General features: G+C 35.3%; 1 protein-coding gene across 1 annotated transcript in view; it reads left to right on the top strand.

Annotated features, from left to right (window-relative positions):
* Positions 1-13,651, top strand: part of LEKR1 (leucine, glutamate and lysine rich 1) — a 191,813-nt gene that overhangs the window by 148,852 nt on the left and 29,310 nt on the right. The window contains exon 10 of the mRNA XM_012642881.1: positions 10,630-10,723. Within this exon, the coding sequence (XP_012498335.1) occupies positions 10,630-10,723 (94 nt within the window). The remainder of the gene's footprint in view (positions 1-10,629; positions 10,724-13,651) is intronic.

Genomic DNA, 13,651 nt, shown 5'->3' with positions numbered 1-13,651 from the left:
GCAAAGGAACTAGAATAACCAAAAAAACTTCAGAAAAAACTTTTAATAGTCTAAAGAGCAACATCATTACCTGACTTCAAGACTTATTATAAAGCTACAAATAATTCAGACAGTATGATAGTAGGATCAAGATAGACAAAAAGATCAATACAACAGAATAGAGAATCCAGAAATAGACAAACATATACATGGTCAATTCATTTTCTACATGGATGCCAAAGTAATTCATTGGAGAAAGAATAGTTTGTTGTTTTTTTTTTAAACCAATGGTACTGGAACAATTGGTATCCATATGCAAAAAAATGAACTATGATTCATACATGGAAATATATACAAAAATTAACTCAGAATATGTCATAGATCTAAATATCAAGCCTAAAACCATAAAGCCTCTAGAAGAAAATGTAGGAGAAAATCTTTGTGACCTTGGGTTAGGCAAAGATTTCTTCGATTCAACACCAAAAGCATAATCTATTTTGAAACTGATAAATTATGACTTCATCAACATTAAAATTGTGTTCCTTTGTTCTTCAAAAGACACTGTTGAAATAATGAAAAGACTGAAATGTTATATTTACAAAGGATATATGTAATAAAGTCCTTGTTTCCAGAATATATAAAGGAATTTAGAAACTCAGTTATATGAACATAAACATTCTAATAAAAATTAACAAAAGATTTGAATAGACACATGCAAAATAGATGGCCAATAAGCACATCAAAAGATGTTCAATATCATTAGTCATTAGAGGAATGCAAATTAAAACTGCAATGAGATACATACTTTTGGGATATCTAAAATTAAAAAGCCTGAAAATATAAAGTGTTGGCAAAGATATGGAAGAAGTGGAGCTCTCATACCCTGCTGATGGGAATATAAAATGGTACTTCTTTGGAAAACAGTTTGAAGTTTCTTAAAAAGTTAAATATATACCTACCTTGTTACTCAGTCATTTCATTCCTACATATATACCCAAGAGAAATGAAAGCATACATCCCTACAAAAACTTGTGTGCAGATATTGATAGTAACTTTACTTGTAATAGCCCAAATCTGTGCAACATCCTAAATGTTCATCAACAGGTGAATGGATGAAAAATTATAGTATATCCATCCATTTCTGTATTGGCAAATTTTTAAAAAATTATAGTACATCCATACAATGGAATACTATACAGGAATAAAAGTTAATGAACTATCCATGTAACCTACAACATTCATAGCCCCTTAATATTTTGAAATAAAAAATGAATGAACTGTCCTGAGAGGAAAGTTTATTTCCATAAATGCCTATATCCAAAAGTCAAAAAGATCACACATAGACAATCTAATGAATAGACTGAAAGAACTGGAAAAAAAAGAACAGACCAACCCCAAACCCAGCAGAAGAAGGGAAATTAGTAAGATCAAATCAGAACTAAATGAAATTGACAACAGGGAAACTATATGGAATATTAATAAAACAAAAAGTTGGTTCGGGGGGAGGGAGGGTAAGGGCATCACACGTAACCTAACCATCTGTACCCCCATACCATGCTGAAATAAAAAAATAAATAAATAAATAAATAAAAAAGAAAACTACATACCAATATCCCTTATGGTCATAAAGGCAAATATACTTAACAAAATACTAGCAAACCAAATTCAGTAGCACATAAAAAAGATAATTGATGATGATCAACTGCATTTCATCCCCATGGTGCAGGGATGGTTCAACATACACAAATCAATAAATGTGATTCACCAAATAAACAGAAGCAAAAATAAGGCCATATGATCATCTCAATAGATGCAGAAAAGGTATTTGATAAAATCCAGAATACTCCATGATATAAACCTCAACAAATTGGCATAGAAGGAAAAAATAAATAAATAAATAAACAAAATTGACACACCTTTGGCTAAACTAACAAAAAACAGAAAAGAAAAATCCCTAATAAGCTCCATCAGGAACAAAAAAGGAGAAGTTACAACTGATCCTGTGGAGATTCAAGATATAATATATGAATATTACAAAAACTTTTATGCACACAAACTGGAAAATGTGGAGGAAATGCACAAATTTTTAGAAACACACAGCCTCCCTAGGCTCAACCAGGAAGAAATTGAATTCCTGAACAGACCAATATCAAGGACTGAAATTGAAACAGCAATAAAAAACATTCCAAAAAAGAAAATTCCCGGACCAGATGGTTTCACACCCGAATTTTACCACACCTACAAAGAAGAACTGGTGCCTATCCTGCAGAAATTATTCCACAGCATCGAGAAGGATGGATTCCTCCCCAACACATTTTATGAAGCCAGCATAACCCTGATACCAAAACCAGGAAAGGACACAACAAAAAAGGAAAACTACAGACCAATATCCCTTGTGAATATAGATGCAAAAATTCTCAACAAAATTCTAGCTAACCAAATCCAGGTGCTTATTAAGAAAATAATTCATCATGACCAAGTGGGCTTCATTCCAGAGATGCAGGGATGGTTCAACATATGCAAATCTATAAACGTAATTCACCACATAAACAGAAGCAAAAACAAAAACCATATGATTCTCTCAATAGATGCAGAAAAAGCATTTGACAAAATTCAACACCCTTTTATGATAAGAACACTTAACAAAATAGGCATGGATGGGGCTTACCTAAAAATGATAGAAGCCATTTATGACAAACCCACAGCCAACATCATACTGAATGGGGAAAAATTGAAAGCATTCCCACTTAGAACTGGAACCAGACAAGGTTGCCCACTATCTCCACTTCTATTCAACGTAGTGCTGGAAGTCCTGGCCACAGCAATCAGGCAAGAAAGTGGGATTAAAGGCATACGAATGGGAACAGAAGAGATCAAACTCTCACTACTTGCTGATGACATGATATTATATCTAGAAAACCCCATGGATTCAACCAAGAGGCTGCTGGAATTGATAAATGAATTCAGTAAAGTCTCAGGATATAAAATCAATACACACAAATCAGAGGCTTTCATATACGCCAACAGCAGTCATACCGAGAACCAAATCAAAGACTCAATTCCCTTCACAATAGCAACTAAGAAAATAAAGTATCTAGAAATATATTTAACTAAGGAGGTAAAAGACCTCTACAGGGAGAACTATGAAACATTGAGGAAGGAAATAGCCGAGGACGTAAACAGGTGGAAAACCATACCGTGCTCGTGGGTCAGCAGAATCAACATCGTTAAGATGTCTATACTACCCAAAGTGATCTACAGATTCAATGCAATCCCTATTAAAATACCAACATCATTCTTCACAGATGTAGAAAAATTAATTTTACGCTTTGTATGGAACCAGAGAAGACCCCGCATAGCAAAAACAATACTAGGCAATAACAACAAAATGGTAGGTATCAACTTACCAGACTTCAAACTTTATTATAAGGCTGTAGTAATCAAAACAGCTTGGTACTGGCACAAAAATAGAGCCATTGACCGGTGGAGCAGAACTGAGAACCCAGATATAAAACCGTCCTCATATAGCCACCTAATCTTTGACAAAGCAGACAAAAATATACACTGGGGAAAAGAATCCTTATTCAATAAATGGTGCTGGGAAAACTGGATAGCCACATGTAGAAGACTGAAGCAGGATCCACATCTTTCACCTCTCACAAAAATCAACTCACGCTGGGTAACAGATTTAAACCTAAGGAGTGAAACTATTAGAATTCTAGAGGAAGATGTTGGAAATACTCTTCTAGACATTGGCCTAGGCAAAGAATTTATGAAGAAGACCCCAAAGGCAATCACAGCAACAACCAAAATAAATAAATGGGACCTGATCAAATTAAAAAGCTTCTGCACAGCCAAAGAAACAGTCACAAGAGCAAACAGACAACCTACAGAATGGGAGAAAATTTTTGCATGCTACAAATCTGATAAAGGGCTGATAACCAGAATCTACTTAGAACTCGGGAAAATCAACAAGAAAAAATCAAACGACCCTATCAAAAAGTGGGCAAAGGACATGAACAGAAACTTTTCAAAAGAAGACAGAATAATGGTCAAAAAACACATGAAAAAATGCTCAACGTCTCTAATCATCAGGGAAATGCAAATTAAAACCACAATGAGATATCACTTATCTCCAGTGAGACTGGCCTTCATCAAAAAGTCCCAAAACAATAAATGTTGGCATGGATGCGGAGACATAGGAACACTCATGCACTGTTGGTGGGACTGCAAACTAGTGCAACCTCTGTGGAAAGCAATATGGAGATATCTTAAAGAGATACAAGTAGAGCTTCCATTTGATCCAGTAATCCCATTACTGGGCATCTACCCAAAAGACCAAATGATACTGTATAAGAAAGACATCTGCACCAGAATGTTTATAGCAGTACAATTCACAATTGCAAAGATGTGGAAACAACCCAAGTGTCCATCAATACATGAGTGGATTAATAAAATGTGGTATGTGTATACCATGGAGTACTAATCAGCTTTAAGAAACAATGGTGATATAGCACCTCTTGTATACTCCTGGATAGAGCTGGAATGCATTCTACTAAGTGAGGTATCCCAAGAATGAAAAGACAAGCACCACATATACTCACCATCAAATTGGTATTAACTGATCAACACATAAATGCACATATAAGAATAACATCTATTGGATGTTGGGCAGGGGTGAGGGGGGAGGGAGGAGGAGGGGAGTGGTATTTGCATACACAAAGAGTGCAATGCACACCACCCGAAAGATGGACATATTTGAAACTCGGACTTAGGGAGGCTGCGGGGGGAAAGGGCAACATACGTAACCTAAACATCTGTACCCTCATAATATGCTGAAATAAAAAAAAAATGAATGAACTGTTGATACAAGGTACATACAACATGGATGAATCTAAAATTAATCATGCTGAGTAAAAGATGACAGACAAAAAAAGAATATACTGTATGATTTCATATAGATATACTCTGAAACTGCAAACTAATCTACAGTGACAGAAACTAAACCATCGGTTGCCTGGAGGTGAGAGGGGCTAGGAGTGGGGGATTACAAAGGAGCACCTCCCACCGCCACCACCATCTTTTACAGACCCAAAGGAAGTTGAGAAAGTTGTTTGTTTCCCATCAGGGCAAAATCTCTAATGGTCTCTTCAGATATGACCAAGCTGGATAATGAAAAAGAAGCACATCTCAGAGAGGAAAGCTAGCAGCTATGTCAAAAACTGGACTGAGAACTTACTCCCTGGGGAAAGAGCCATAGTCCAAGCAAGGAATGTTCCCCGCTTTCAGGGTAGACTTCTTATGGGATTTCAGAGTCATGATGGAATCCACTGGTGCCAGCCAGATGCCTTCTAGTGCACCTCCCAGTGAGAGGACTATACTTTCTACACCTGACTACTCTCAGACTTGGCCATTTGACTTGTGCATGCCATTGAAATGTGAGAGAAGTGATATACATCAATTCTAAGCAGAAGCTTTAAGAGATCCTATGTTTTGGCATTTTTCTTTTCTGTCTGCCACAAAACCAGCATTCCCAGGTAAGAGTTGCTCCCTGGGATAGATCCTGGAATAAAATATGTGGATTAGAGCAGCAAGGGACACATAATATGAACAAAAAAATAAACTTTGGTATTGTAAAACACTGAGATTGCAGATGTTAAATTTGAGATGTAGAAATAAAGTAGAACAGTCAATGGAGAGTTGGGTACATGAGTCAGATAATCAGAGAACGGATATGAACTAGAGATAAAATTCGGGAGTTGTCAGCAGCTAGATTGCATTAGAGGAACATGAGTCTGCAAAGGAGACAAGAGCAGCCAGATATTTGGAAGAAAACCACAAGTAAAGGTTTTAATGTAATCCCATGTCTGCTGTCCTCATTCTTTATTCCTTTTGCTTCACTTCCTTTTCTCCAGCCTAGAGCCTGCTCTGCACACATCAGAACCTGGTGAGTCTGCCTCACACTTTAAAAGATAAATATCCATTTCACATTTGCTGGGTGTTGAGCACAATTTGGACAGTGGCTCTGCCTTCTTAATTCATTTCTGTATCAAGCAATACAAGCAAATGACACTGTCTTATTCATAGAGGACAGTAAACCCCACCATACATGAGAAAGACCTACTACTCACCTGCCCATTTCTTCACCTTGGTTTTTACCTTGAATTCTCTCTCCTCCACATACCCATTCTACTCTATTCTCAGGCTTTATCAATACTTATTTTTATAAATATTGAGTAGATACATAGAAGGTTTATATAGGTATAAAGAACTGCAATACAATGAACTTCTGTGTATCACCTACTCAGTTTAGGAAAAATAACCTTACCATTAGCTTTGAACATCCTTTCTCCTTCTCCCCAGTTCCATCCCATTCTCTCCTTCCTCGGAGATAACCACCAGCCTGCATTTTGTGACTCTCAGCAAACTAGGAATAGAAGGGAACTTCCTCAAACTGATAAAGAACATCTACAGAAACCTACAAAGAACCTGTTGTGCCCTTACTTCTCTTTATAATTTTACCAAGTATGTTTATATTCCAAAAGATATAATATCAGATTTTACATATATTTTATCATCATAGAAATAAAATCACATTGTATATATTATTCTGTGATTTGTTCTTTGTGCTCAATATTTTGTTCCTGGGATTTGTTCATGAATTTGCATGTAGCTGAGGGTTATTCGTTTTTTATCTATATTGTGTTCTAAGGAATACCACGATTTATTTATCCATTCTGTTTTAGCTTTATTCCATAAGTTTTGATATGTAACAATTTCGTTTTTGTTCAGTTCTAAGTAAATTTAAATACCAATTGTGATTTTTTCTATTTGCACCCATGAGTTATTCAGAAATACATTTTTAATAATCTTCAAATATATGGAGATATTTTATTTATCTTTTGTTACTGACATTTCTTTGTTTTCACAGAATACAGATTATAATAATGCTGTTCTCAGTGGTTCCCAACATTTTTGACACCAGGGACAGGTGTGATGGAAGACAATTTTAATTTTTCCATGGCTGAAGGGGATGGGAGGTGGAGGGATAGGAGGGTGTTGGTGGAGCTCTGTGGCCTGGTCCTGATACTGATCTGTGGCCCGGGGGTTGGGGACTGTTAGGGACAGATGCAGGTTTGCGGTGCTAACCACAGGAAAAGAGGAGGAGGGCAAAAATGAGGAGGCCAATGAGTATTTAGAACCAAACCCGCAACAGCAGGAACTTGAGGTTAGGGACTTTTTCTGGCCAGGAGCATATGCAGAGACTAGGAGCTCATGTCCAAAGGTAACCTTTTCTCCATTAACATACATTAGCATAGTAAAAATCACACCAATCAGTGCCACGACAGTTTACAAATATCATGGCAACCCCTGGAAGTTACCTATAAGAATAAAATTGGGGAGGGCCCTTAGCTCTAAAAACTTTCCACCCTTTTCCCAGAGAAATAATGAATATTCCATTCACCATTTAGCATATCATAAGCTGTAGACATAAAAGTAGAAGTGTGGTAAGACCCCAGTGTCTTCTCCACTCACAGAGGTAGACTCATTTCCCCTAAGGAAATGCACTTTCGCTTCCTATTCTGTGCTGAAAAGCCTGCAATAAAGGCTGCTTGTGTGGAAGTGCTAAGTGTCTGTCATTACTCTGTCACACTGGCCCTGCTTGCAATTTTTCCAAGCAAGGAGCCACAGAACCAGGACAAAACCCTGAGAAATCAACCCTGACAGGACCACAGGTGTAAATCACATATGTGATTTAAAATTACAACAAATTTTTAGTTGCCACATTAAAAGAATAAAAATAAACAGGCAAAATCAAATATAATAATACATTTTATTTAACCCATATATCCAAAATATTATCATTTAAATATGTAATCATCTTAAACTTTATCACAAGTATTTTAGATTTTTTTGTACTAAATTTTCAAATCTGATACATATTTTACACTTACAGCACATCTGCAGCCTTGGGGCCACATGTGGCCTCTGGATCCTTGAGTGCAGCCTTTTGACTGAATCCAAATTTTTAAAAGGATTTGTTCTATGAAGTTTGGATTTGGTCAAGGGGCTGCACTTGGGCATCCAGAGGGCCACAAGCAGCTGCAGGTTCCCCACCCCTGGACTAGACACATTTTAAATGCTCAATAGCTATGTGAGGCTAGTGGGTACCATATTGAACAATGCAGGTTTTTAGTATAAATTGTATGAGATTTGCTGAAACTTACTAGTAAGTGGTCAATTCCATATGATCTGGAAAATAATTATGTATTTTTCCACTAATTTTGTACAAGGTTCTATATATGAACCTTAAGTCTATCTATATGAACCTTAAATTAAATCTTCTATATATTTACTGAATTACTTCTTTGCTTGGCCCCGTGCTGCTATATTACACAACTACAAGAGATCATTTACATAACGATCTGGAGTTATGCAGTTTGTACTTCCATTGCCTTATGTGGTGGTCCTGGATTGACTTATCTATAACTGAGGGAGCTATGATGTATCTACCACTGGGATAGGGATTTGATACTTTCTCCTTATAGTTGTATCAAGTATTGCTTTATATATTTTGAGGCTATTTTCATAGGTATATATAAGTTTAGAATATTCAGAATAAATTAAACCTATTAGCATTATCAGCTCTGAATAATGACTTTTGTCTTAAAGTCTACTTTGCTGATATTAACATAGTTACACACTTCCTTTTCTTTAACATATCCCTGTTATATCTTTTCCAAACTTTTCCCTTCAATCTTTCCATGTCCTTATGTTTTAGGACAGTCTCTTATAGAAAGCATATAGCTAGAGTTTCTTTATTAGTTCGTTTGTTGGTACCAAGTCTGTTTTTTTCTTAACTTATGAGTTTAGTTTATTTACCATTATTGTGATTATTACTTTACGCTTTCTATTTCTCCCTCTTTTTCTACATTATTTTATCCTTCAGGTCTTTTTGCAAGGAGGATTTTTGGACATCTGTTTCCTTAGTGCATTTTTTCACTAATAGTATATTTTATTTCTATTCTTTTGGTGGTTACTCTTGAAATTTTACCATGCATACTTAATAAAGTCGAAAATTAATACCTTAAACTCCTTTCAAATAATGAAAGGAACAAATAACACTTGATCTCTGATAGTTACCCTCCTGACATACATTCTACATTTTTGTCCAGTGTTCTAGTTCTTTCTTTTTGTTAGAGCCACTAATTACATATAATTAAAATATTATTTTATACAGAAAATATTTGTTTATACTTATCTATAAGGTTAGCTATGCTTCTGGAAAAGGATGTCTGGGAGTTTTTATTTTTTTCCAATAAATTTTCCTCAAATGATATTCATGTCTGGATTACTAAATCAACGGTGTCTTCTTACGTTTGTGTCATTAAAATTTTTTAGCCTAGAAATGTAGGCACTATTTTTATTATGGTAAAAATGTTCAATAATATTATAAGAGTGAGACTGGAATAGAGATCAAAAGATTAAGAGTCTATTACAATACTCTAGGTGGGAAATAAAGTCAAGAAACTTAACAAGGCTTTTTGTGTGGGAAAGGAAAGGAGGAATTAGTTTGAGAGACACCAAGGAAGCAGAATATATAAAACTTGCTATTGAATGGTTGTGGTAGAATAGGGAGAAGGAAGCATCAGAGATGACTCAGGGATTTCAAGCCAAAGGTTTTCACCATTGAAGGTTTTCAGAAGTCAGGAGGAAAGGAAAGATTACAGGAGATGGTAAATTTGGTTTTTGATGTGTGGATGGATCATTAGGGCGGTGCTGTGCAACAGGTAGTTAGTTATAAATGAAAGTCTCAAGTCTGAAAAGGGGTCAAAGCTAAAAAGAAAAGAACGATGATGGAAAACAAAGGGATTAGAAGAAGGAATAAGCAATGCAGAAGTTATTACATCCATAGAAAACAAAAAGAGTCATGGTGATTATGCAAGTGGGAAGGAGCCCTGATCAACAAGCATGCTTTTGCTGCTACTAGTGGTATTCTAAGTCTTAGTTTCAGTGCCCTTCTGAAGTTTTCTCATGAATCTCCTCCTGTTCTTACTTCTACCCAGAGGATCACAAACTAAGCATGGAGGTCCATTATGTGGATTAAAATATTAAAGTGTTTTTTATGTTTTCTTTTCTAATTTTAATATGTTTTGTACTATACCGCATCCCTGACATTACCTTCTACTTAATTTGGTTTGTTGCTATTAATATTTTAGATAAGTAAAAGAAAAATAAATTTCTCAGGAACTGCTATATGTGTTGACTTTATGGCATATCCCAACATGTCTGGTGCTAGAATTTAGTCCTAAACTTTTTGAACCCAACTTATAAAGTTTTATTATATTTGAGACTCTACATATGTTATTACTCTTTCATATAAAATAATAGCATTACTTATTAAGCAAAAATTAAGCCTGGGAAAACACTTACCATGTATGCAGTATTTATAAATTGCTGTTAACAGTTAAAATATTGGCTGGATCATTGATAGTAAAATATTGATAGTACGTAGTAGCAATATATATATTGCTAAAGAGAATAAACAACTAAGCTGTGAAATAATATTCTCTGAGCCACGAACTACAATTTAGGAATAGTGTTAGGGGTGAGTCTTACTTGTTCATTTGTTGGATTTATGATTTTCAGGGAATTGATGCTGACTTCACATCAGAAAAGCATCGAGCAGCTTCAGGAAACCCTTAGACAGAAGCTGATGAATGATGATAACTGGAAGGAGAAGGTAACAGTAGTGTGGCTTTCGTCAGCCTATGTCCCATTTGCTTTCTAAAATTCTGTGCATTTGCCAGAAGACTATTCCACATAGATTTCTTTGTTTCTATGCACATTTTTGATTCCTTCTGGAATTTCCTGGACCAAACATGCTTATGAGGTGTATCCTTTCCAAAATAATAAACAATGTAATGGGAAATAAAAAGGTAAGAACAGATTTTGAAATATTATAAGATTAACATAGCCCTTGGTTCTCATGGAAAAGCATAATTTTTCCTTTAAGTATTTACCTTTTTTCCTCAAGTGTCAGAATCTGCATTTGATCATGTTCTAAAAGCAGAGAAATATTAATTCTCACAACTTCTCTGTTTCTATTATAAGCAGATAATATAAGAGAATGGAAAATGACTTAAAATTATTTAGTTATGAACTTTTGGCAAAGTGAAATGAATAAGGATTTAGCTTGCCATTATTTACAAAGAGATTTTTGTTCCTAGATTATGAAAAAAAAATTGCATTGATTTTGGTCTTTGGACTTTTCTATAGTATGGTTTTTTTCTTTCTTTTTTTCTAGGCATGTAACAGCAGAATATAGTTTTCAAAGTTTCAGCAATGGATATGTATTACTTTCCTAATTTTAAATAATATAAGTAATATTTTTACGATTGTTAATCCCTACCTTCTTGGGCCATGCACAGCCATGGTCTACCTGCCATAAACTTCTAATACATTGATTGATCCCTGCGGCCCTATCCTGCATACCGAGCCAAAGCATTCCCAACTCATTTTCTTCCCCAGCTGCTTTCTTTGCCTAGCCCTGGCCTTCCACCTTAGTTTTCTTATTATGTCTTAAGTTTGCCTCTGGAATTGGAGCTAGCCGCTGAAATAAAGATTGTTTTACTGAACTCCTGACAACCTGTTTGGTTATTATCAGATTCTTCTCCTTCGGGACTAGACCCCATAACTTGTAACCTCAAGCAACAAGCAGTGGCCACCTTCAAACTAGCATCTCCACCAGGAATCCCCCACTCTGCCATCCAGAGTGAAACCCTTTAGGTACTGTTGCTGGCTCAGATCAATGCTAAATTTGTTGCTTTCATTTCCAATCTTCAAATAGATGGTCATACTTAGCCAGTACTAACCCTCTAAAAATAAATACTTACCTTGTCCCTCAGGGCACACAGTCATACTATAATAAAAATGATCACTGTAACAATAGTTACATATGGGCAAAAACAAAATTTGAGAATATGGAATAAAGTTGCTATAAGTATCTCACTCTTATTTTGTAGCACGGGCCTTTTCTTTCTTCTCTAAGGCTCAACTTCTTTAATTCTTTCTAATTTTTATTAACCTAGTATACTCAATTGGCTGGTCTGCTCTTATTCGCTTCTTCTATCCTTACCAATCCATGTTTAAAAATTCAAAAATAAGAAAATCAACCTAATTAGTAGTCCAAAATATACAAATTAAAACAATGAGAGGTTTTATTTACCTATCCAACTGATAGAATAGTTTTAACACTGTGGTGAAGGTCTAGTGAGATAGTCTCTCATATCTACTCTTAAAGGGAGTAGAAATTAAAGCAACCTTTTTGGAGAGCAGTTTTTCCGTATGTATCAACAGACATTGTAGTGAGTCCCATCTTTTGACTCAGAAATTTCACTAATGGAATTAACATAGGTAGAGATTCAGAGATCCCTCCCTTTTCTCAAACTCCTGAACTCCTTCTCTTGGACTGATGCAGTGAACTTTCCTGCCTTTGCTCATGTAGAAGTTCCCATCTCCACGTTCATGCCATACGAGGGGTTTTCAGAGACACTTCACTGGAGAAACGGTCTCTGTGTTTATGGTCCACTGTAGTTCTTATGCTCACCGTACCCATCCCTGAGCTGCTAACACAGAGAATAGAACAAGTTAGCGTTAGCAGCTGGCCATATAAAAGCATTTATGTTCTTGCTTTATGCTGTTAAGTTAATTTGATTGTGAAAATAATCCTATATGATATTCTCCAAGTTCATACTAAGACCAGGATATCTTTCTAATATATTTATATCACAGATGTATTTTGGCATGTATAATTTTCTATAGTATAAATGGACATTTCATTTTGTTGAGAGGACATGGATTTTGTTAATAAATGTTATCGTTTAGCTAGCAGCAAATCAAGATTCAGAGCAGTAAAGCCAAGGATGATAATTATGTCTTGGCTATGTTAGCTATTGAGACTATGAGTAAAAAGTTCCCTAAAAGTCCTCTCATAAGAAAGGCGAGTCACTAATAGGACATTGTCATCTCTTTCGTGGGTCACTGTGCCTTTGCATAGGAATGAAATGTTCCTTTTACAAATGTATAAAACACATATTAAAATAAACTTCATAGCTTAAATGCTTTTAACATTTGAAAAAAGTAAATAGCAATTTGTGCCTGTGCTTAATTATTTTAGAGTATGTAAAAAGCACATAATAGGATCAATAGTTGCTAAGCAACAAGGATAGCACATTTTTTAAAATAACTGCATATTTACTAATTGTCATGGATTTTTGTTTATTTCAAGTATTGCTTTGATGTGAAGAAAGAAAATTAATGTGCATGCTGAACCTTTAAAATTGGTTTTAAATGCACAATGTTGTTACTATTCAGTTAAAATTTTGTAATAAAAAAAATCCTATAGCCACATTGCTTACATAATCAACTCACATCACTTATTGACTAACATTTTTTAGTACAATAAACAAATTCCAACCAAATATTTTCTTAGGTTATTATCAAGATATCACATTTAGGAACATTTTAGAATTGCACCATTGACCTCATTTTAAATAGTCTATAGAGAACTTTTAAAAACCAACAGTTATGGCCGGGCATGGTGGTTCACACCTGTAATCCTAGCACTCTAGGAGGCCAAGGAGGGCAGATTGTTTGAGCTCAGGAGTTC

This window comes from Propithecus coquereli, unplaced genomic scaffold (genome assembly GCF_000956105.1).
Source record: "Propithecus coquereli isolate 6110/MARCELLA unplaced genomic scaffold, Pcoq_1.0 Scaffold19, whole genome shotgun sequence".
NCBI classification, from domain to species: Eukaryota; Metazoa; Chordata; class Mammalia; order Primates; family Indriidae; genus Propithecus; species Propithecus coquereli.
This window is presented reverse-complemented; position numbering and strand designations above follow the sequence as displayed.